The following is a 26239-nucleotide window of genomic DNA, read 5'->3' on the forward strand; positions in this document are numbered from 1 at the left end:
ACTTAATTGTTTGAATTATTATTATTATTTTGTTTGATTTATTTTACGGTATTTGTTATTTTCTAAAATACTAAATTTCCTAAATACTTTTATGTACTTAATAAAAACCAATCAACAAAATTTAAAAAAAAATCAAGAACTAGAAAATATATATAAAATTCAAATTTTTTTTTTCAAATTGTGTTGCTTCTATCCGATTCTCTTCTATCCGAAGGAGCTTCATTACTACCTGGTGTCCCATGACACCACATAATTTTTTAAATTTATTATCATCTGTCTAAATATTAAAATACGTTCAATTCTGGCTTAAAACGTAATAACTAAATAAGATATAATTGTTTGCTGGCGAACGAAAAAAAAACCGACTTCAATTACATCGACAAGTAATACAACGTAGGTAGACGAAAAAATAGTCAAGTAAATACGCATTATCAAAGATTACTCTAAAAGTTGTAATCAGATCTCGATGACATTTAAATGTGGCCACATGATAAACATCGGCTTTCGATTAAATTAAAAACCATCAAAATCCCAGTAAAAAGTTATGCAGATTTTCGAGGGTTTACCTCGATTTCTCTGGGATTCCATCATCAGATCCTGGTTTCCTTATCATCGTACCACACTTAGGATATCTCCTTTCCAACAAAAAAGAATTATCAAAATCGGTTCATAAACGACGAAGCTATCCTCGAACATTCTTTTTTGAAGTCGATTAAAAAGCAAAATACTCGTATCTTCTTATTTAGGACGAGGAAAGCGTTTACGCAAGAAATAATAGAATGAATTTAGCAAGAAAGAGTAATGTGGATTGCTTGGAGTCCATGTTACTTTAATGTCAGTCAGACAGTTCAGTCTATTGAAGTCTACTGTTGGACATAGGCCTTCCTAAGCTCACGCCAGACATCCCGGTTTTCCGCATACCTCATCCAGCATACACCGGGAATCTTACTATATTGGCAATATAGATATATTTTTTTCAAATTCAGTTGAAATGTTTAGGTCTTGAATGCAGAGCATATTGATAATGATTTTAAGAATCAGTATCGTATGTTGGTTGCAATATCTGGTTTCAAGGTGCACTGGAAATCAGATATCAATACGATGATACATGTGCAATATGTATATGAATGTGTACATGAACTGAACGCTGTACGAACTACAGTAGAATTAACCTGTTGCTTCATAAAGTAGAAGCAATGTAACTTCCTATTCAAAAATTCTATATGATATCACCTTTGAAATTGAAAGTATTAGTCCTTTCAAAGGTTAATTTTATTGAAGGTCAATTGAAATTAATTTTATGAAAATCGGCTCTATCAGATAAATAAAATATTCCGTCGAAAACGGAACCGGTTTTTCGGAAGTCAAATAAAAACCGGCCATAGGTTGATGTATTTTTTCATTAAATTTTTTAACATTATTATGTTAAGTTAATTATTATGTTAGGTTTTGCATCAGAATAAAATTTTGAAACTTAAGTAATTTACGCAAAAAAAACGAGTGTGCTTTAGACCACACGAATGAAGTAAAATTTCTTTAGCTCTATCTAACTTACATATCTCTATCGATTTCCGTTCGCCTTGCCCAATCACACTTTTCGTAACGCTCTCATGAATTCACCAGCTTACTCCTCAAGAAAAATGTGCGTAAAGAAATTTAAATAAAAAAAAAGCAGCTCTTGAACTGACCGTGTATTTCCAGCGTGTCCGAGCGCGCTGAGCTCGGGAGTGAGATGGGATGCGGCGAGGCCGAGCGGTGCGTCTCGTGTGTATCCTGCTGCTCCCCGCGCTCACTTGCCTGTCGACTGCGTCTGCTAGACCCGATGTCATATTCAGAGTGCCAGAAGTTGTGGTAAGGAACTCTATAGTACATTTAAGCACTATATTGAAAATTACTTGTGATCGTCTTCAAATACCTGGGAGACAGAGCTTTTCTTTTAAGGAGAAGGGTAAGTTTTTATATCAATTTAAACACTTTATGTTAGATTATTAAATAATCTTCTAATATATAAAATTCTCGTGTCGCGGTGTTTGTAGTTAAACTTCTCCGAAACGGCTTGACCGATTGTCATGAAATTTTGTGTGTATATCGGGTAGTTCTGAGAATCGAACATCTATTTTTCATACCCCTAAGTTTAAGGGGGGGGGGGGGGTTAGAGGGATAATAAAATATTATGAAATTTTGTGGGCATATCGGGTAGGTCTGAGAATCGGCCAACATCTATTTGTCATTCCCCTAAGTTATAATGGGCGGGGGGGATTAAGAAGGTTAATAAAATATATGGTAAAACAACGTTTGCGGGGTCAGCTAGTAGATATATGTATGTCTCAGTGTTTATTTCAAAACATGCAGATTCTTCGCTTATAACACTAAAAAACCAAAGATAAAATTGGCACATGAAAAAGCGATGGTGCTATTTCATTCATAGTTATGGTCTCTTTATTAGTCATAGTTCGGCGCTTGCGTACTTGAAACAATTTATTTTTAAGTATTGGTCTCATTTCAACCAATTAATTTTATTTAAGTAACAACAGAAAGAAAACTTCGTATGGATAAGGGCACATCAGTACCCAATGGAGCTGGGCCTTTGTATTTGTGCTCTACGTTTCGGGGCCTCGTTTTATTCTTCTGGAGAAAGTTGTGTGTGAGACGAATATTTATTTTTTAAAAGAAATTCTGGCACTTCTAAGAATCTTTGACAGTAAAAGGGGCGTACAGTGCAGTAAAATAAAATGAGCTTGAATATTTTCTAGTGTAGACCCATTAAAATAGAATAGATAAGGTTTACGATATCCGAAAATATATTCCCATTATTCCACATAGGTGCGTCCGATATCCGGGGCAAAGTCGGTCGGAATAGGACCCAGCAATACCAGCCGGGTCAACGACTCGGACCGATGGGGCGAGGTCGAGGTTCAGTACGAGGAGTACTTCGTGGAGCACGAAGTGTCCACCGCCTCGGCCAGGCTGGCAGCTGCGAGGCTGAATCTTGATGACAGTAAGTATTGACTACAGTAAGAATTAGGTACAGGTTAACGATTTTTTTTAAAGTAGAACTTCTTAACGCTCGTTTGACTTGAATATAGTAAATGTGTGACGAGAGCGTTACGAAAATTTGATCTGATGAGGCGAACGGAGCAAGAGAGAGAGGTGCTAGCAGACATTTTCTTTCTCTCTTTGTGTACACAGTGCAGGCCTATTGCTAAAGTAGTTTTACTTCAGTCGTGTGGCTTAAAGCACACCCGTTTTTTTATGTTTGTTCACTAGTTGAATAAAATACGAACATCGTATATCTAACCATCAACAACCATCTTTAACTTAAGGTCTTTTTAGGAAAATTAACTAACATTTCAATTTACTAATCCACAGTGAAGTAGGAAACAATAAAGGAGATAGAGTACTTGTCTATTTTAGACAAACGGCCACTTCGCTCGACCTTGCCACAATTGCTTTAATTCTTTTAATCTACCGTCCTAATTCCACTCAAGCTCATAAATTACGCCGCTCTTTTTCTTGCAACACATCGCGTTTACGAACCCAGTCAGAAGTTTATGCGCCAAAGATTTTTTTTTTTTTTGGTATATTAAGTGAAATCTTTTTTGTGAAAAATGTATGATAAAACCGAAGGGTTTTGTTTGTTTCAAAGCATTAATTGTAATCTTTCATGTAATCTTGATATGGATAATTATAGACTTTTTAATCTATAATAATCATATGTAAATACTAGCTTTTACCCGTGGCTTCGCTCGCGTTGATTTTTTCGTAATAACAAGTATCCAATGCTACTTCTAATACCTCCAAGAATAATGTGTACAAAGTTCCATGATGACCGGTTAAATAGTTTTCGCGTGAAAGCGTAACAAACAAACTTACATTCATATTTATAATAATACTAGCTGTGCCCGCGGCTTCGCCCGCGTTGAAATTAGTGTGTCACAAAGTTTTCCCAGCAAACTTCCAGTGAAACTCTCATCAAAAGTGGCTTTTCTTGGCGTTCCATAAACCTTCCTCTTGCCAATGGTGGAGCCCTCTCTGCAATGGTGAAACCGCATGAAAATCTGTTCAGTAAATTTTGAGCGAATCAATCACATACACTTTTGGAGACTTTGTTTATAATACACTTACTGTTGCCCGCGACTACGTCCTCGTGGTTATGAAGATATGCATTACTATTAAGAAGTTTAACGCAAATTATTTTTTTATTTCAGTCACTTGAAATGCTTATCACACTGAGTAACTTTTTAAAAGGCACAATTTAGTATAATTTAATAGTTATTTTTATAAAATCTCTCTATACACCACATTTTTGGTTTTATTTTCAGGCTGTATATGTTTCATAAAAAATACCAACCCCAATTAAACCCCCTTAGCGATGGAATATCGTAAAATCCGTTCTTAGCGGACGTCTGCTAACTATAATCTACCTCCCTGCCAAACTTTATCTTTGTCCAACCTGGATGGATAGACCATCCAGCGGTTTTTGAATGCTCGTGATGAGTGAGTCAGTAACCTTTCTCTTTTATAGATTACAATGCATTATTTGGACACCTCCTCATCATCTATAGAGCATACATTTTAAATTTCAAGTCTCTTACTTCAAAAACATAGGTCTTTCATACAAACTTCCAACCCCCGTTTTACCCCCTTAGGGGTCGAATTTCGTAAAATCCGTTCTAAGTGGATATCTACGCTCTATAAGGAGCCTTCCTGCCAAATTTTAAGTTTGTAGGTGTTATAGTTTCGGAGATTTCGTGATGAGTGAGTCAACCTACCATCCCCCGTTTTAACCCCAAAAGGGAGTTGGTTTCTAAAGACACATTATTTAGACACCTTCTCATCATCTATAAATCATACATTTTAAATTTCAAGTCTCTTACTTCAAAAACATAGGAATTTCATACAAACTTCCAACCCCCGTTTTACCCCCTTAGGGGTCGAATTTCGTAAAATCCGTTCTAAGCGGATATGTACGCTCTATAAGGAGCCTTCCTGCCAAATTTTAAGTTTGTAGGTGTTATAGTTTCGGAGATTTCGTGATGAGTGAGTCAACCTACCATCCCCCGTTTTAACCCCAAAAGGGAGTTGGTTTCTAAAGACACATTATTTTGACACCTTCTCATCATCTATAAGTCATACATTTTAAATTTCAAGTCTCTTACTTCAAAAACATGGGACTTTCATACAAACTTTCAACCCCGTTTTACCCTCTTAGGAATCAAGTTTCGTAAAATTCATTCTTAGCGAATGTTGACGCCTTATAAGGAGCCTACCTGCCAAATTTCAAGCTTATAGATGTTATAGTTTCGGAAATTTCGTGATGAGTGAGTCAACCTACTATCCCCCGTTTTAATCCCAAAAGGGAGTTAATTTCTAAAGATACATCATTTGGACACCTTTTCACCATCTATAGAGCATACATTTTAAATTTCAAGTCTCTTGCTTCAAAAACATAGGACTTTCATACAAAATTCCAACCCCCGTTTTACCCCCTTAGGGGTCGAATTTCGTAAAATCCGTTCTAAATAGATTAGTAGGGATATCATATATAAAGCCAAAGATTTTGTTTGTTTGAAAGTACCCTAATTATACCAATTATTATGATTATCTTTTCTTTGCTCAACTGGGAAATACTAAAAAAATAATAATTCTCGAATGAATTCTTGCGTAACGTGTAGCTATAACTAATACTCATAAGCCGTACATTGCAAATTTACATAAGATAGTAACAGCAAAGAAATCAAGAAGGAATACCTACTTTAATGAAAAAATATCGATTACAAAAGTTAAATAAAAAACTTTTCAAGTTTGATAGTTCCCTGAAAGGAGTTTTGACGACGACTCTACATAAATGTAGAGCGTTAAGCGGCAGTGAAGTGAGTCAGCCTTATTGTGAGATGTGAGTTTGTATTAATAGCTCTCGAGTTTTAAGTGTATCTGATTGATGACTGTTGTGTGATGACGATGACTTCAATTGTCTTAACGTTAATCGTGTAAACTCCACTCACTCCACTGTATCACAATATTTAATAAATAAATATCCTACTAAATACATACACGGTCGTCTGTTCCTAAAGTAAGCACTTTAATGCTTGTGTGATAGGTAACAGCCGACTGGTATAGCTACATTTTTTTCCGATAAACATACTTATAAATAACACATATATAAATAAATATATATATTATACCCAAACTCGGGGTGGGGATCGAACCCAGCAGAAATCACTACAAACTGCGCCAACGGGCTAGTGAATATTGAATATATGAATCAGTTCAGGGAAGAAAAAATTATAGAATACTAGCTTTTAACCGCAGCTTTGCTCGCATTGGATTCTTTTAAATAAAAGTATCCTATGTTACTTCTAATACCCCAAGAATATGTGTACAAAGTTTCATGATGATCGATTTAGTAGTTTTCGCATGAAAGCGTAACAAACAAACTTACATTCACATTTATAATATTAGTAGGGGTAACCACTTCGATTTAGAGTTAAAATTTCGTATTATTGTACCGTACATTGTATTTTACAGCGATTGCCATTTTATACCACCGATATTTCGGGGACTCGTGACTAGCGTCTGCGACGACTCCAGAATATCTTTTACTAAAACCATTGATAGAGACCGTAAAAGCTATACTATTACTCTACTTTTGATTTGCAGTAAGAAGTATCAATACTTTTGAAATAAAACTTATTTACGTACGCCTGGCTTGGGGAGTAAGCTGGTGAATGCTGACGAGAGCGTTACTAAAAGTGTGATCATACACATTTTCTTTCTCTCATAGCCAGTTACGTTTCGTATATCTAAGATACAGCATTAGCATAGCATTAGCAGATACAGATTTTGTGCAGAAGTTTGACTTCAGTCATGTGATCTAAAGCACAATCATTTTTTTTTTGTAAATTTCGCGTCTAATCTGAACCACTGAAGATCTACATTGTACGATAAACTTGAATGTTGTGTTATTTTAGATGACTCTATCTATTGCGATCCAGTTTTTATTTAGATTCGTTCAGCAGTTTGGCGTGACTACGTAACCAAAGTCCGTTCGCAAGTAACGTTTATCGTTGAGAATGTGCTTAAAGCTATTAATAAGAAACGGTCATTAGCGAGATGCGAAGGCGACCAATGATAACGAGAACTCTACGTAGAGACATTATTGTACAAGTTTGTTTATTAGGAACAACAATTTCACTTACATTTGGTTCCGTATTAAGGTATTTTTAAATGTATTTTACTTCATAACTTTTGACTGTGGAACGATTTCGATGGTTTTTTTTTTAATCGAAAGGTTGTGTCATGTAGTCCCATTTAAATTTATTTGAGATCTAACAACTACTTTTCGAGTTATATCTAATAATGCGTTTTTACTTGACGCTTTTTTCGTCGACCTACGTTGTATAATACCGAATAACTTTTCACTTCAACTTTGAGGCACTACCCCAGTCGAGCAGCTTCATATTTTGTGCAGGAACTCATACCTTACTTCAAAATAAATAGTACGTGTTCTTTACATGAATTGATTACATGTTAATTTTAGCAGTATCACAGAGAATCACGATAAACTTCGCAGTAATTACATTAATACCATGGTATTATTGTCGCCAGCGCCACCCCGCAATCATCTGTCAATCACGTGAGCCATCCGTTAATTAAGCGTGTTAACTGTCGCCGCCAAGGTTGACCGTGGTCGCACAACGCTCATGCAAACACATTTTGAGATAAAATTAATGTCCGCTGTTTGTTTCTTCCGGTCTCATATCATATTACGAGTATATCCTTTGATTCAATTGAAAGAGATTATCTATAATATAAAAATGAGTCGCTGAATGTGTTGCTAAGCGCAAAACTCGAGAACGGTTGGACCGATTTCGCTAATTCTTTTTTTAAAATATTCCTTGAAGTACGAGGATGGTTCTTACGGAGAGAAAAATTCTAAAAAAAAAATTTAAATTTCCTGAAAAAGTCTAAAAACAACACTTTTCTATACTCCCATACAAAAGATTTGTGATAATACTTAAAAGTCAATTTGAACTTTAATACCATACGATAAAGTTTGTGTTAGGCGATACGAAGTTCGCCGGGTCAGCTAGTACGATATAAATTAAAATGTGTCTCGTCACTTAACAGTCTGTGTTTTTCTTCAATTTTATGTGACTAAATATTTGGATAAATACTTTGGTTTTATGTGCTTTTTAACCGACTTTAAAAAAGGAGGAGGCGAGGAAAAAAAACATATATTTATGTATGTTCGCGGAAAACGTCGTCGTTTATGAACCGATTTTGATGATTCTTTTTTTGTTGGAAAGAAGATATCCCAAGGGTGGTACCATGATAAGAAAACCGGGATCTGATAATGGCGTCCCAAGGAAATCTAGGGGGACTTTCGAAAATCGTAGTACCGACTAGAACGTTCGTTAATTCTTTTCGTTTACCTACGTTGTATTACTTGTAGGTGTAATTGAAGTTGTTTTTTTTTTTTTTCGTTTGCTAGCAAATACAATTATGTATAGTTTATATTTGACGCCGCGTTGGCGCAACGGTCACAACCATGGATTGTACCTGTTGCGCTGGCGGTTGCGGGTTCGATCCCCGCACATAACAAACAATTGTATTGGCCATATAGGTGTTTGCCGTGGTCTGGGTGTTTGTGCAGTCCTTGTTGGTCTCCCCACCGTGCCTCGGAGAACACATTAAGCCGTCGGTCCCGGTTGTTATCATATACACCTGATAGCGATCGTTACTCATAGTAGGGAATATATCCGCCAACCCGCATCGGAGCAGCGTGGTGGATTAAGCTCTGATCCTTCTCCTACATGGGGAAAGAGGCCTATGCCCAGTAGTGGGATATTACAGGCTGAAGCGTATTATGTTTGACTAGGATTTTTTTTGATGGTAGGTCTAACAAGCTTTTTGGAGATTCTTATGGAAGGGTTCGTCATCATGCCTAGAAAAGAACATCTTTATCATAGATACCCGATAATAACCGTTAATCTATTATAAGAAAATTATCCATCAACCTGCGGGGTAGGGTAGTGGATTATGTTTTGATCCTGCTCCTGTATGGTCCTCTTAAATTTTCAAGAACGTTTTTGTCCTTCAGTGCAACAGTTGTATAGTAAATTCTAAAGCAAATACGTTTATCAATACATATACTACCTTTGCCATCAACTATATATGTAATTTTCTGTATAGTCTGTTGTTAAGTGCAATAAACAGTAACGGGTCGCTGTCTGTACATGGAAGATATATGACAAAAAATATTATTGGGACCTTTATCAACGTAAATAGCACCCAAAACAATGATTGTTAGAATTTTTGTCTGTTTGCCTGTGCGTTTGTGCACGCTAATCTCAGAAACGGCTTATTCGATTTATATGTGGTTTTTACTAATATATTATGGCAAGCTTAGCTCAACATTTAATGTTACTTTCATGTCAATCAGTTCATAAATAAAAAAGTTATGCCAATTTAAAGAATCGCGTTGAACATGTAAAATCGCTATTCCGCGCGGACGAAGTCGCGAGCACAGCTAGTAAATAATAAGTAAAATTACCTTTTAAAATTTCTTACCACACTTGTCTATTGACACATAATGACAACATTTTACTATATCTATGTTTTATAAGAAGTTACTTTAGTCTTTTTTCTAGAATTTTCTTGGTATTTTTTCCTTGTGACACTGCCAATATTCGTGTACGCTACTAGACTGCTAAACCGTGCCCTAAGCCTTTTGTTATTCGCTAAACTACAATAGCCATCGATATTCTAAAGTCGTCCATCATATTCTCGTAAAGCGTTAGCGTATGTTAGTTAGACCAATTTTGATTTCAGACAGAAAATTAATTCGTTTTTTATTTATTTTTATTCGTAATAATATAAATGAATCATTGGAGCGTGGTGGATTCAGCTCTGACCATTCTCGTATATGGAGGAAGAGAAATAAGCCCAGTAATGGGACGTTACAGGTTGAATATATTAATATGATAATGTAAGTAAATAAACGCCCCTCCCCCTCCCCCCTAATAAATAAACCCCGTTGTCGGGGCTCTGAAACACAACAATCCTAAACGCCCAGACCACGACAGCATCAGTATGTCCCTTTGGAAGGAAGTGTTGTAATTTTTATGTTTCCAATTCAATTGTCTTCAACTTATTAACGATTTATGAATTTTACTGGGAAATTCTAAAATACACCTCTAGAGTACACCTTGAGATGGCGCTGATAGTAATTATTAAAAGAGAGATTGAGTAATTACTATGTATTAAGGTCAATGGCAGTTATTTATTTCTTATGAAATTGTGATAAGTGTTAATTGTGTGTAAGTGTTAATCTACCGTAGAATTAGGTAATTTCATTCGAATTTCTGCAAAGATTTTGTATGATGAGACTAATACGTCCATACATCACGTACGTTCACAGATGAGGCGTTAAAAATACTATACAATAATAAAAATATCAAAATATAAATTTTTAATATCGTTGTTATTTAAAAATAGTTCTTCTACGAGTATACAAATAAATAAAATTGGAGTGTCTGTTTGTAATATTAAATAACCGCTTTTTACTAAATGCATATGGATGTATACACGGTACATATACCAAACTAACATTTTTTTTCCCTTTTTGTGTGTGTGTCTCTTTATTCCAGATAATCTCTGAAACGGATGGACCGATTTCGACGGGACTTTCACTGGCAGATAGCTGATGTAATAAAGAGTACTTAAGCTACTTTTATTTTAGAAATTTATTTATTTAGTAACTCTGCGAACTGAACAATAACTTTTTTATTCAATTCCAAGCGGACGATGTCGCGGGTACAGCTAGTATAAAAATATATTTCATAAAGTGATGTTGGCATGCGTGCGTGGTAGTGTCAATTAATTATATGATAATATATAAAGTAGCTTATCCGAGTTTTCATCAAATCGATTAGTTAGTGTATTTGTTCTCATATGTATGCAGACGGCGCGATATGATTGATTTGAATTTATATAATGTATAACATAATGACATATTCTCCATAACACACTGGAGATAAACTATTGGGTAAGGTTCTAAGCTATATTTTTTTAAATACCTATCAAAATTAATTCCATAAACACTCAGTATTCGTCTTATACTTGGAAACTTCGTTTTTTATATAATTATACAAAATAAATATAAAACTAAAAATGAATTAAGTTATAACAATTAAGTTTAATAATAATTATCCTCCAACCCGCTTTGAAGTAGCGTGGTGGATTAAGTAAGCTCTGATCCTTCTCCTGATCTTGTCCAGCAGTGGGCTATTACAGGCTGCAGCGAATATAATAACAATTAAATATATATGGAGGTATATAAGAATCTACCCTACGTCTCATCCACCGCTAGTGACGAGGGCTTGTGCATATTTTAGTAAGCTGTCTTGTCTCCACTTCTCTTTCACTTGGATATGGTTTATACAACAATATGTATAATATTGTACAATTTCCAAATTATTTTCTTGATAGAAAAAGAATCTTCTTATTTTTGCTTATTATTCTCAGTTTTTGTTGCAGTTCTATTTTTAAACTAACACTCTTCCAATTTACTCGATCTTTTGCGTTATTCGGACTTAGATATCGCACTTCTCTAGCCACCTCTTTCTTATACGTCCGGGAAGTTAAGTTCCTGCGATGCCATGGCCAAGATTCTTAAAAAAATCCCGTACATTACTTTTTAAGTTTTAAATTGCTTGTGTGAAAGTGCACGGCCTCCATTTCCAATCGCATTAGTATCGTTGTGTGCATTCTAAATCAATTGAGGGATAATGAATCATTGAGAATAGCTTTCTTTTGCTATGTATATGGTTAATCGAATCCTTATCCTTTGTACTAGATTGATGCAACAGCTAGTATGAATTTAATTTAAAAATGTTCTCATTAACCGACTTCCAAAAAAGGAGGAGGTTCTCAATTCGACTGTATTTTTTTTTAAATGTATGTTACTTTAGAACTTGACCGGGTAGACCAATTTCGACAAATTTTGTTTTAATCGAAATGTGGTGTGTGCCAATTGGTCCCATTTAAATTTATTTGAGATCTAACATTACTTTTCGAGTTATATCTAATAATGCGTTTTTACTTGACGCTTTTTTCGTCGACCTAAGTTGTATTATACCGCATAACTTTCTACTGGATGTACCGATTTTGATAATTCTATTTTTTTTTTGTTGGAAAGGGGATATCCTTAGTTTGGTACCATGATAAGGAAACCAGGATCTGATGATGGGATCCCAGAGAAATCGAGGGAAACTCTCGAAAATCCGCAATAACTTTTTACTGGGTGTACCGATTTTGATAAGTTTTAATTTAATCGAATGCTGGTGTTTATCATGTGGTCACATATAAATTTTATCGAGATCTGATAACTACTTTTTGCGTAATCTTTGATAACGCGTAGTTGCTTGACTATTTTTTCGTCGATCTACGTTGTATTACTTGTCGATGTAATTGAAGTCGGTTTTTTTTTCGTTTGCGAGCAAACACAATTATTTTGTTTTCATGATTTATAAGTACTTTGATTTGATGAATTATATCAATTTCGTTATTCGAAGCATTTTTTTAATTTTTAATTTTTTTTTATTGGGTTCACAAATTGAATGATACAATATAATAAAAGTGTATGTGTGTAACAATTTGAAAGGTTTAATGTTCATTCTTATTACAGTGAACACAGCATGCATAAATTTTGGTGTTTTAGTATGTTATCTTCTCGTGATTTGATTTTTTGATTAACGTCCAGACTACAACTCATATCTGTATGGCCAATACAAATGTTTGTCATGTGCGGGGATCGATCTCGCGACCGCTAGCGCTACAACCAATGACATGACCGCTGCGCTAACTCGTCATATATATTTTTACATCTACACGTTTATATTAATAAGTGAGGCAAAACTTTGTACCCCTTTTTACAAAAATTGCGCGGACGAAGGAGTATGAAATTTCGCACACGTATATTACGTAGAGATGGAGTGCAGAATGCCAATATTTTTTAAAATTATGATTAAAAATTATTAAATCAATAAAAAAAAAATTACACACACTACCATGTATTTGACACTCCACGCATATAATACAGTAGTCAAATTGAAAAGTTTAAAAAAGGTTCTTTATTTTTATAACTTTTTGGTTTCCTTGAATTTAAATTTTTAATTATGGTCGAATTTCGACCTCTGGGCGACCACTAGCTTTAATTATCATGCATGTTTTTTTTTATTCTGTGTGATAATTAACTCAACATTTACCTCGGCATAGTTCTATTATTTTAGTGTAGAAATGATCAATCAAATGAATTTTTTTATAGTACTTTTTGACACAATTGAGACTTGTTTACCAAACCCCAAACCTATAAAAAAACTGCAATAACGTTAATATCACTGCGATCCATCATTATGATATGACAGTTATAGCAGATTGGCTTGTTATGGCAATAGGTGCATATTCCAAGGACCACAAATTGAGGTTGCAAATTACAAGACTTCATTCAATCAGGGTGTTCAAGGCTGAAGGGCGTGGTGATTTGTCATCGTGAGGCCGTGAAACCGCATGTGTTGTTGGTGACTGACGTCACTGTAGTCAATTAGTTGTGCTATACTTGCTGTTATTTGCAGGTTCCGCCTGATTTCCATTTTCGAGGATTTCTGAAACAAAATCTTTATTTTTTTGGTTTTTTGATTTTCCAGCGTTCTTCGATTTATATCAAGTTTCTTTACACAGAGCTTAGTTATTAAAAAGACTATATGTAAGTATCAAAACTAATCATATAGACAATGTTAGTTAAAACTTTTTTTTTATCATCTCGCTCATCATTATATTACTTTTGTTGGTTTTATAAAAACTTATATGTAAAAAAGTTCTACTTCCCATTACAAAAAAAAAGCCTTTCAAGGTAATTTTCTAAGATTTGTTGATCTGCTAACATTTTATACTTTTTTACGTTTTACCGATTTTACGCACGAGTGGTTCGTGTTTTTATTAGAAATCGAGCAACCTTCGATTTGTCTTTGTCACTTCGATTTTTTTTTTTCAGATATTTTGATATTTTACTGTAGGTATTTTCTGTGTACATTGTTAAATAATTGTATGTACTATTACAGTTACAATCTGATGATTACGTGGATAATAATAACAGCATACAAGTAACGAAAATGATTTTATGATAGTCTTGGAAAGTTTAAAAGTGGTAGAGCCGCATTCGCCAACTCCTATCTTGACTTCTTTTCCATTTAATAGCATTGTCGCCAAATATTTTATATTCGACTAGCGGCCCGTCCCGGCTTCGCACGGGCATTAAACATTACATTTAGATTTGTTAATTTTAACACATTCATAATAATAATAATAATATGACACATTTTCATCCCTTTTTGCGTCGAGCTCCTAAAAAAGAGTAAATAAAAAAAAAAATAAGAATAATTAAATTCAGATATTATTTAATGATTTTTTTGTATTTATGTGTTTTTTAACCGACTTCCAAAAAAGGAGGAGGTTCTCAATTCGACTGTATTTTTTTTTTTTTTTTTTTTTTTTTTATGTATGTTACATCAGAACTTTTGACCAGGTAGACCGATTTCGACAAATTTTGTTTTAATCGAAAGGTGGTGTGTGCCGATTGGTCCCATTTAAATTTATTTGAGATCTAACAACTACTTTTCGAATTATATCTAATAATGCGTTTTTACTTGACGCTTTTTTCGTCGACCTACATTGTATTATACCACATAACTTTCTACTGGTTGTACCGATTTTGATAAATCTTTTTTTGTTGGAAAGGGGATATCCCTAGTTTGGTACCATGATAAGGAAACCAGGATCTGATGATGGGATCCCAGAGAAATCGAGGGAAATTCTCGAAAATCCGCAATAACTTTTTACTGGGTCTATCGATTTTGATAATTTTTACTTTAATCGAAAGCTGATGTTTATCATGTGGTTACATATAAATTTTATCGAGATCTGATAACTACTTTTTGATTAATCTTTGATAACGCGTATTTACTTGACATTGTTTTCGTCACCTTACGTTGTATTATACCTCATAACTTTTTACTGGGTGCACCGATTTTGACGTTTCTTATATAAATTAAAAGCTACTATTCGTCACGTGGTCCCATTCAAATTTAATTGAGATTTGATTAGTAATTTGTGAGTTATATCTAATATTGCGTATTTACTTGACAGTTTTTTCGTCACCCTACGTTGTATTATACGTTATATCTTTTTACTGGGTGCACTGATTTTGATCTTTTTTGTATAAATCAAAAGCTAATACTTGTCATGTCGTCCGTTTTAAATATGATTGAGATATAATGAGCAATTTTTGAGTAATCTTTGATGACACGTATTTACATGACGATGTTAAGACGACTGTGGTCATGTTCAATACTTTGCCACAACGCCATCTATCAAAATGTTATGAAATTACTTCGTTCACTATCGATCAAATTACAATATTCCACTAGAGTAGAGAGTAGCAGTTTATTCGTTATAAATATATTTGAGCTTTTAATTTTTGAGTTATCGCTAATACTGGGTATTTACTTGGCTATTTTACGTCGACCAACGTTATATTAACCTCATTACTATTTTACTGGGTGGACCGATATCGATGATTCTTTTTTTAATCGATAGGTGGTGCTTGTCATGTGGTCCCATTTAAATATAATTGAGATTTGACTCGAACTTTTTGAGCTATATCTGATATGGCGTATTTACTTGACTGTTTTTGGAGTTTTCTCCTTATGAATCGATTTTCATTTAAGGCCCCGGAATGAAAAAATTTAACAGTAAAATCTACTGAACGAATGACCTTGTTAGAGATGGCGTTCAGACGTTTTCTAATAATGCAATTAGGTTCCGATAGATGGCGTTATAGATTCATTTATTTACAATTTGATATAGTAATAATATATTTCTTAGACTAGTAAGCCTTTTTGTGCCTATTTAGACAGTTGATCTGAAGGGGTAAACTCCAGTCGTGCATCGGAGCTGTGTGAAAACATGAACATTACATATTTTTAATAAAAAAGACATAAACCGTAATTCAATATAAATCCGCTTCAACTAAAAAACCCGCCGTAATAAGCGATGTCAGCGCTTCGCGCGAATCGACGACGGGCCTTTTATGAAATTTCTGCCTACAATCGCTAACAAAATGTTAGAAATAACAGTAGAACATTATATAATTCTACAATTTTATAATGTCGCGTTATATGGAATACGAACAAAGTATTACTATTTTTTCGTCGATATACGTTGTATTACTCTTCGATGTAATTGAAGTCGGTTTTTTTTTCGTTTGCGAGCAAACACAATTATTTTTTGTATATTTTTGGGGTTTTTTTCTTTTTTTTGATATATTTTTTTAATTTTTTGTTTTTTTTTTTTCAATTATTGAGGTCATAACCCTAAAAGAAAATACATTTATTTTGTTAGAGCTTCTCTGTAAACAATATTTGATGTTGTTTTATTTTGTGGCAGCAAAATAAATTGATTTTCAGGGGCTCCGACTCGCGATAGACCAACATACAGTTGACCATGAGTAAAACATTTCTTTCGCAGATCGATCCCTACTAATTCGAAGGTTTGGCCTTGGGACTTGTTAATTGTTAATGCGAAAGATGTTTTTACCGGAAATTGAAGCCGTTTAAATGGGATTGGCAGATCAGTTGGGATCATCGGTATCCTCGGTATATGAGCTAGTTGACCACCTGCTGGGCCAGTGATAATAGTTGCTACTATTAAATTGTCCTCTAACTCCTTAATAAGCAGCCTCGTCCCATTACACATGCTCGGAGGGTTTAAATTTCTTAAAAGCATGATTGGGATTCCGATTTTTAACGTCAATTCATGGGGTGGCAGTCCAGAAGGGTTCAACGAATTTAAAAATTCCTGTGGATAATGGACTGCATCTTCAATATTCGTTACAGTGTCGATCGATTTGTATGTTTTTGTTTGGCCGGGGACTTTTTGAACAATCAGATTGTTTATTTCATTGACAGTATCATTCTTAGGTGATACTATAGCCCGAGAACACAGCCAATGGAAGTCTCTTTCGTGCAAATTCTCGATATCAGGGTATACAGAATCTATTAAATTTTCCAAATTATGGAGTATTTGGCCTAGAGACTCATCCAGAAGAATGTCACAATGACCGCTTAAATTTGGAGTTGGAAAAATTCCTTCCCCAAGTTTTAGCAGTTGCTGTGGGAAATCGCTATCAGTGATTCCATGAAGATGAGCTCTCATATTTGTCCTTAATTTTAATGTTTCAATCGTAGTCCATAAGGGAGACGATTTCAAGCATGCCTTGATGATATCTGCTCGCGTGCCTCTGTTAATAACGGGGAGAGTCTGTCGAAAATCTCCAGCAAATACAAAAGTAATCCCGCCCATGACTGCAGAGGAGTTCCTTAGATCCTGTAAGGTTCTGTTCACGGCCTCTATATGTGCTCTATGGCTCATCGTGCATTCGTCCCACATAATCAATGAGGCGTCTTGTAGTAATTTACCAATAGGTCCATTTTTGCGGATGGAACATGTAGATTGTTGTTCAAGATTGACGGATAGTGGAAGTTTAAAAGTAGAATGAGCAGTTTTGCCATCCTTCAAGAGAGTTGCAGCAATTCCTGAGGAAGCAACTGCTATTGCTATCATCCCTGATTGTCTTATCTTAGCAAGTATCAAATTTGCAAGAAACGTCTTTCCCGTTCCACCAGGTGCATCCAAAAAGAAAACTTTTCTTTTGTCATGAATGACGCTATCGACTATAGTTTCAAAAGCATGTCTTTGATCTGGGACTAACTTTGGCAGGTTTTCATTGACAAAAGCGGTCAAATTATTTGTATCATAGCGATGAGTCATAGTCTCTGCTGCATTGCTTTCTGTACGAACTGATGATGGTAATCCGAAATCACTTAGGCTTTTGTCATTTAATTGCAACAGTTTATTTTCTATTTGTATCAAACCTTCGTTATAAATGTCCTCATTGTATGGTAAGGTGATGTCTTGATTTTGCTGTCTGATTCTGTGTCTAATATCTTCACATAAATCGTCTTTGAAAATGTTCCATAATTTTAATGGTTCCGATGGCTGACAAAATAAAAGTATGACCACAAACAATTCTCTCAATTGTAATGGACATTGAGAAAGCGAAGCTTCTCTGAGAGTATTTTCCCAATGGTCATCGTTTTCTAGCAAACCTCTAGCACGGCAAGCAGCTTGATACGTTTCTTTCAGAACTCCGTCAACGGTTTTCAAGTACTGGAATGAAGTTGGACCGCGTACGTGGTGCAGCAACATCCTAAGATAGAAACACTCGGATTGAGAAGGATGGACACCGTAGACTCTACCTAAAGCGGAATCTTTTTTTATGCCTGGATAGCCAACTACATTCTCACCACGCTTCCTTCTGGTGAACTTATTATTGGCCCATGTGTAGTATTGCGGGACTTCGTGGTAAAGAAGTGTTTTTGCGAATTCATCTTCATTACAGAGCTCAAAAAAAGCCAGCAATGTTGTTTTACGTGGATTTTGGGCCACTTGTACAGCCGTTTCTGTGGTAAAATACACCCTTTGGCCATTTTCTAAGTGGACAGCTAACTGCAAAACTGTAGGATGCCGCTCATGGATCGGGAATTCGAATATTCGCCAAGCAGCTTCGGAAGTACTTATGTAACGGCCATTTACGTAGTTTTCCACTTCATCATTTGGGTTTCTGACGCCAAATGTAGCTTGGTCCGATCCTTTATTTATGTATTTACAAATGTATTTGATGGCTTGAACTGAGTGACAGTACTCTACATTTATGTGAGCATTAAACGTCCTGCACAAAAGTGGAGAATATGGGACAATCCAACTATTATCTATAGTGAAATTTCTGCCTCTGATATTTAGCGAAGCGCTCAGTCCTCCATTTGCGGCATCACGACGACGATAAACTGGATATCCGTCCTCTCCAGTCTGAGTTTCGTTGACTAAACGTCGTGGGTATTTTTTTGTGCAAATACCGTTTTTCATACATGGTGCTGATAAGTTATGTTCTCCGCATGGTCCGTGCACCATATTTTTTGTTACGATATCGTACAATATCGGATCGTTTTGTTGGTTGGGCAGTTCCGCAACTATGACGCTATCAATTTCGTCTGGTTGGATTTTTGTTTCTAGCCAAAACAGCAAATGACAGTGTGGTAAACCTCGCTTCTGCCATTCTACACTTGCCATGTAACATTTCACTTTGCCGAATATTTCATTTTTAACGAATAAATTTAAGAATTTCTTCATTTTCAAATGAAACACCCTTGAAATGATGTCATGACGATCGAAAGATCGCTGATCAGGTAGTAGTTCCGCTTTAATTTCAGGCCATTCGGGGTTGCACGTAAATGTGACAAATAAGTCTGGTCTCCCGTAATTTCGGACATAAGTCATCGCGTCTTGGGTTTTTTCATGCAGGTAACGCGGAGAACCTGTAAATGAAGATGGCAAGATTACGCGTTGACCGATATTTGATGGGTCAACATTTCCGTCTTGATTTAAAGCATCTCTGAGATGAATGTATTCTTCAGCCCTTAGTCTCTGTTGGTTACGACATATGTAATTCAATCGTTCCGATATCATTTTTGCCATCATATCGACAATATATTGACTAAATAAGTCCCTGTAATAATGTAATGCATTAAAACAGTTAGCTCTAACCATCAACCTAAATGCATAAAATTGCATGCACGTCACAGTTTTGTTACGCGCTGTACCTTCCTGCGGAATGGTTAAATAATAACCGTCTTCTCCTTTCACGAACATTAAGGGATACTGTAGTGGATCATACGATCGGTGTAACTCAGAGACCCTTTTAAGTTGGCCGTCTCTTCCGTGGAGCACTATATCTCTGGGGCCTTTTTCTTCGTCAACCAAGAGAACGGCTACCTCGTTTACAGCTGGAGCATTGTATCTACCCGGGTGTGCTGTCTGTGGTGGGCGGTCGGAATGAATAATTAATTTTAAATTATCCGAAGAATTGCGTTCTATGTTTTGTTTAAAGCTTCGTATATATACATTGTGGCTATTCAGTGCGGTCTGTAGTTTGTTAATTAAATCTATTTTCAGCGTTGGAGCTATGTTTGACCTCAATGATAGCTGATCTGCGTCTGAAATGAAATATACCTGCAAGTATTGTGGATTTTGGCCTGGTGGTGGTAAAAGGCTACCAATAAGATGATATACCTGTCCCTCTATTTTAAAAGTTGGCATAAAATTACCCTCTCTTATTTCTTTGGCGCCAAACGAAGTCATTTGAAATAGGCTATTGTACTTACGGATGTTGGTTATGAAATGTCTAGATAGCGAATGATTATTTGTCAAAAGATTTTTTATTGGCTGTGGTGGTTCCTGAATACTGGGGAGACTAACTTTTCCAGAAGCACAGCACATGCCATTAGTTTCATCGACCCATTTTTTGGCTGAACACTTAGGGCAGATCTTATTCATGTCGCCGATTTGGACGGAAGACTGTTGAGCATAATCAATCTGTGGATCGTATCTAAAAGCCGATCTTTTACTGTGGGCTAAAACTTGATTGCGACTTCTCGCTCTTGACGTCTGTTGTCGTTCTCTCTGATCTTGAAGGCGTTGGAAACGCTCAGAGCTTGATTCCCTAGTGCGAGATTGAATATTTCTGATATTTTGCTCTTCAAGCCGCTGCAAACGCTGAGTACTTGACTCTCGCGCATGCACATGAGAGGTTCTTAGATTTTGTTCAGTAAGGCGCTGCGAACGCTCAAGACTGGACTCTCGCGCGCGTACCTGAGAGGTTCTCAAATTTTGTTGAGCTAGACGCTGTAAACGCTCAAGACTCGATTCTCGCGCGCGTGCTTGAGAGGTTCTCAAATTTTGATCAGCTAGTCGCTCTGAACGCTCAAGACTGGACTCTCGCGCGCGGACTCGAGAAGTCCTCACATTTTGTTCAGCGAGCCGTTGAGAACGCTGCAAACTGGATTCTCGCGCGCGTATTTGAGTGGTTCTCATATTTTGTTCAGCGAGCCGTTGCGAACGCTCGGTACTCGACTCTCTAGCACGCGATTGTGCCACATATTGTCTATGAATTGAAAGACGATTTTCAGTTTCTGATGAAGATTCTTCATTTCGACGTATTTTTGATGCCCTGGCCTGGGAACTATTTCTAGAAAGTTGAGATCTTGATCTTTTAGGCATTTCAAAATGACAAAAGAAAAAATGCCTTTGAACTAAATTAGCATAACTGTAAGCTATATATGCTACTATATGACAACGTACACAACTACCTACTATTTATTAAAATTAAATTGAAAATCATGAAAAATATTCAAGTAATTTATTAGGTTAATAACTAAGTGAACAATATTTTATATAAATGGGTTTAGTTCTGAAAAGAACTTTTTAAATCGGTTTAGTTACTTACTAAACGAATTATTATCAAGCGTAAATTCCGCACACGTCCATCACGTAGGGAGCCGACCGCGCGAGTAAGCCGCGCGGCAAGTTTATTTCGTGATCTTAACCCCCCTCCCGTACCCCTGCCCGAGTGACGCCTACAACGCATAGCTAGCCGAATACAGTTTATTTTTTAATTTTTTTTTAACTCGTGATATCTTTTGAATGGATTGTCAGAATCGAATAATTCAAAAAGTAATATAAAGATATTGAAGCAGTCTTAAATAATACATCATTTATTTTGATAAGGGTTAATACCAAGGTACAAATAAAGAGCTTTTTGTAGCGGTGGTATTTTAATTTCATTTTTTCAATAAAAAAACGCTTATTGTGACATGACTGTAATAGTTAGAGATATGCTGCCGCTGATTTTTTGTAGATAATGGTGTGTTCTAAAAAAATGTAGTATATCATTTTGTTCTATCATCAATAGTTTTCGCAGCGCACGCGATGTAAGGTAGTTTTTTGATATTTTTTTCACACCTTGGATTACGTTATCGTAATTTTAGTAAGGATGCCTATTTTTTTTGAAAATGAAATATAGCCTATGTCATTCAGAAATGATGTAGCTTTCCAACAGTGAAAGAATTTTTCAAATCTGCCGAGTAGTTTCGGAGCCTATTCAATTCATACAAACAAACAAACAAACAAAAAATCAAACCTTTCCTCTTTATAATATTTGTATGTATAGACAAGCAATTGTCATATAACGTCCAGATACTATCAAAAAGTTACGAAGGTTAGACAATTAGAATTTTTGATTTAACAGAATAAAAATCGTACTCGTAACCCTATCTTCTAGTTTACTCGATAAGGTACTTACTTTGTTTCATAACTCATCGCTTCGAATAGAGCTATATGCAATTTCATTACGAGCATGTGTGCATTTTCACATAGAAATCTAATCAATATGCAATCCTTGCACCCGACATGCGTACGGTTGCATTTCTGCCAAATTAATCAATACCTATCACTGGAATTTTATAGGTAACGTAAATATAAGCTGGTGCTGATTTCTTCAGAAACGAATTTATGATTATGTTCGGCACACTTTAGGAAAATTAGACTACTGTGTAAGACTTTAATAATGACGTACCGGCCCTTAAAGAAATGAAAAGTTTCTTCACCGATTCCTCTTATAGGCGATACATTAACACTTTGCAGATTATGTCTTTAGAATAATAAAAATTTATTCCACCAATATATCTTGATCTTAAAAAGTTATAGTTCTAAACAATGTGTGATACAGAACCCTCAGAAACTGAGGACAGAATCCGTAAACCTTGTTTACATGTTTTTAATATTAATATTTCACGTACTAAATGCAAAAACATTAATAAACACCACTTCTCCTACATGAAGAAAGAAGCCTATGCCCAACAGTGTTACAGGCTGAAACGTATTGTATCGTGAACGAGTCCTAGTAATTTGTCTTTTGTCTCATATATAAATCTCAAAAAACGTAAATAAAACACAAATAACACTAAACGTAGTGATTATTTCAAACAGACATCGTAAACACGAAGTGATTTCAACATAATATTGTCATGTCAAAGCTCTAAATTATATTATAAAACAATTACAGAGATAATATCAAATAAAGTACGTCAATTTTAACGCATAAACGCTACCGAATTGCAAAATTAATTTAGCGTGTGCGACAAGACACAAGGCAGCTATTGTTCGTGACACGTTACACAACGACACACAATTCTTACGTAATTAGAATGCCGAGGTGCAGCCGCCGCGTCCGGGGCTGACGGGAATCCGAAATTAACCGCCTATCCTTATTTTTGATAAATTCTAGTTCAACTTTTACTTTTTTGTGACGCTTTTTATCTTATGAGCTTTGTAAAATAATGTTTAACTTATTATTTATAATTCGTATGAAGCAATGTATTTTACGACTATTTTTTATTTGATGGAAATGTATATTTTGACTATCTCATGATTTATATTTATCAAGCTAAGCAAAACGCTATGTACATTTACGATCATATTTAATTAATATTTAGTAATCAAAAGCTACCCCCTCTCTTCCCGTGGGTGTCGTAAGAGGCGACTAAGGGATAACACAGTTCCACGACCACCTTGGAACTTAAAAAGCCGACCTATGGCGGGATAACCATCCAACTGCAGGCTTTGAAATACACAGGCCGAAGACGGGCAACAGCGTCTTCGTTGCAACAAAGCCAGTCCTGCGGTCACCAACCCGCCTGCCCAGCGTGGTGACTATGGGTAAAACACATGAGTTCACGCCATGTTTGTGGAGGCCTATGTCCAGTAGTGGACTGTGAAAGGCTGCTGTGATGAATCAAAAATGTACTCAAAAATATACTCGTAATTAAATATTACTTCATATTATCTCTGACCTTTTTTTAAATATAGAAAAGCTTAAAGTGCGCGTATTTCTACTGAAATACTTCAAAACTATACCCACAAAGAAGATCCACAGACAGACACACAAACAGAATGACTTTCCCAGTTCCAGAAACTCGAGTAGGGTGCGGGGCATGCTCCCGCCGCGAGCTGGAGTACTGCGAGACGCGCGTGCTGGCCGACCACTGCTGCTGCGAGCGCCACTACCTGCCCGAGCCGTTCCCCTGGCTGCCGCACACGTGCTACGTGGGCCCGCGCCGCTGCCGGCCGCTGGCGCAGGACTGCGTGCGCTACGCCCGCCTCAGGGACTGCTGTTGCTACAAGAAGCTCGCCGAGCGCTGTAAGTTCAACTTTTTGACTATTTATTTCAATGATTTGTTCCATCCTGCCACAAAAACGGCTTGGGCTAGCCTAATAGTCCAAACTGTGTTCTTCATAGTCACCCTGCGCTCTTTTTTTGTAAAATATTAGAAAAATTACCGATTTAACTGTTACCTTTCTTTAAAGGCTGCTTACGACTCAAAGGTCGCAGCTACATATATAATGTTTGCTAAACGTTTATCTTCGTCTTCGGACATCAAAAGCATCAGTTTCTTGGTTGAGAGATTGAAGCGAAAAGTTTCGACTTCTCTAACCAAGAAACTTTCTGAATCGTTAAAAATTAAAATATAGTATGCTTTTGTGGAACAATCGCTCTGGTGTAGTGGGCCGAGTAGTGGCCTAAAACACCGACGGGTTACGGGTTCGATGTCCGCTAAGGATTGGATATTTGCATTTGTGCAAATATTCCTTTCCGGTTTGGATGTCTGTCCTTGGAGTCTCCCCACCGTGCCTCGGAAAGCACGTTAAGCAATCGGTCCTAGTTTTTATCGTAAATATCTGATAGCGATCGTTTTTAATAGTAGGGAATATATCCGCCAATTCGCAGTGGAGTAGCGTGGTGGATTAAGTTCCAATTCTTGTCCTACATGGAGAAAAAGCCCTGTGCCTAACAGGGGCCGTTACAGATTGAATGGGAATGTTTTTTTGGGTTCCAATTAATTCATAGATCAATAATGTACGAGAATATTTATAGGACCTTAATTGTATATTACTTGAAGAAAAAACTTTGTACGACAATTGTGCGTATGGATCAGTGTGAAATTTCGCACACTTATAGTTTATATAGAGATGGAATGCAGAATGCTAATATTTTTTATAAATTATGCATAAAAATATATTAAATCAATAAAATAAAAAATATTACACACATTACCATGAATTCGACACACGCGCATATATACTTTTTTGTTTATTATTGTAGAAGTCTTTGATAACAGAGCCCTAATAATGTTCAAACGTATAATTTGAATTAATGATGGTCAAACTGCGACCACTGCGTGACCAGTATGTAGTGTTTTTTTATGTCAATAGATCGGCAAACAAGCGTACGGCTCACCTGATGGTAAGCGATTACCGTAGCTTATAGACACCTGCAACACTAGAAGCATCGCAAGCTCGCTGCCGACCCAATCCCCAATCCCCCAGGAGCTCTGGTCACCTTACTCACCAATAGGAACACAATACTGCTTGAAAACAGTATTATTTAGCTGTGATCTTCTGTAAGGTCGAGGTACTACCCCAGTCGGGCTGCTCCATATTTTGAGCAGGAAATTCCTGCTGTGCCCTACCTCAGTTATAAAATAATAATGTGACAATAAAAAATAAAGCACAAAAATGTCCGTTTCCAGGGAAGGGCATACTGTCAAAGTCATCACGGCTAAGTGTGGGCGGGGTGTCGTTGCTGCTGCTGGCCGCACTTGTGCTGGCGGCGCGCCCCTGACCCCACCCCCCCGCCCCCCGCCCGTCGCGCTTTGAGCGCTGCTCGGGGATAAACGACACCTGTGCGTTAACACACCTACTACAGATTCATCACTCATCATCACTTCTGCCAGGTGGGTTCTTTCAAGGTGGTAGTGGAACTGTATTATCCCCTTGTCGCCTCTAACGACACCCACGGGAAGAGAGGGGGTGGCTATATTCTTACTGCCGTAACCACATAGAATGTGAGCTACTACACATTATATGAGCTAATTTAAATATTTTTGATGGCACGTTGCTAGAACGACTGCCTTTGTTTATATTTATATATATAAAAATTTAGTGTCACGATGTATGTTAGCGATAAACTCCGAAACTACTAAACCAATTTTTATCCAATTTTGTAAGTATCTGTAATTTGGTCCAACTTGGGAGATAGGGTAGTTTTCATCTCAATTGAACCCGATAGGTGGCGCTTCTATCGGTATGTAAGCAATCAAATTTCGTAGCTGTTTTCCGGGCAGGACAACGTCTGCCGGGTCCGCTAGTATATATTATATATTACTAG

General features: G+C 36.3%; 1 protein-coding gene across 1 annotated transcript; it reads left to right on the forward strand.

Annotated features, from left to right (window-relative positions):
• The first annotated feature begins 1737 nt into the window (after positions 1-1737).
• On the forward strand, positions 1738-25799 carry LOC123662155. Its single transcript, XM_045597039.1, has 4 exons — positions 1738-1851; positions 2824-2998; positions 23978-24211; positions 25602-25799. The coding sequence occupies exons 1-4, from the start codon at positions 1738-1740 to the stop codon at positions 25691-25693; spliced, it is 615 nt and encodes a 204-aa protein (XP_045452995.1). The 3' UTR covers positions 25694-25799.
• Positions 25800-26239: the final 440 nt, after the last annotated feature.

Source organism: Melitaea cinxia, chromosome 18 (assembly GCF_905220565.1).
Source record: "Melitaea cinxia chromosome 18, ilMelCinx1.1, whole genome shotgun sequence".
Lineage (NCBI taxonomy): Eukaryota > Metazoa > Arthropoda > Insecta > Lepidoptera > Nymphalidae > Melitaea > Melitaea cinxia.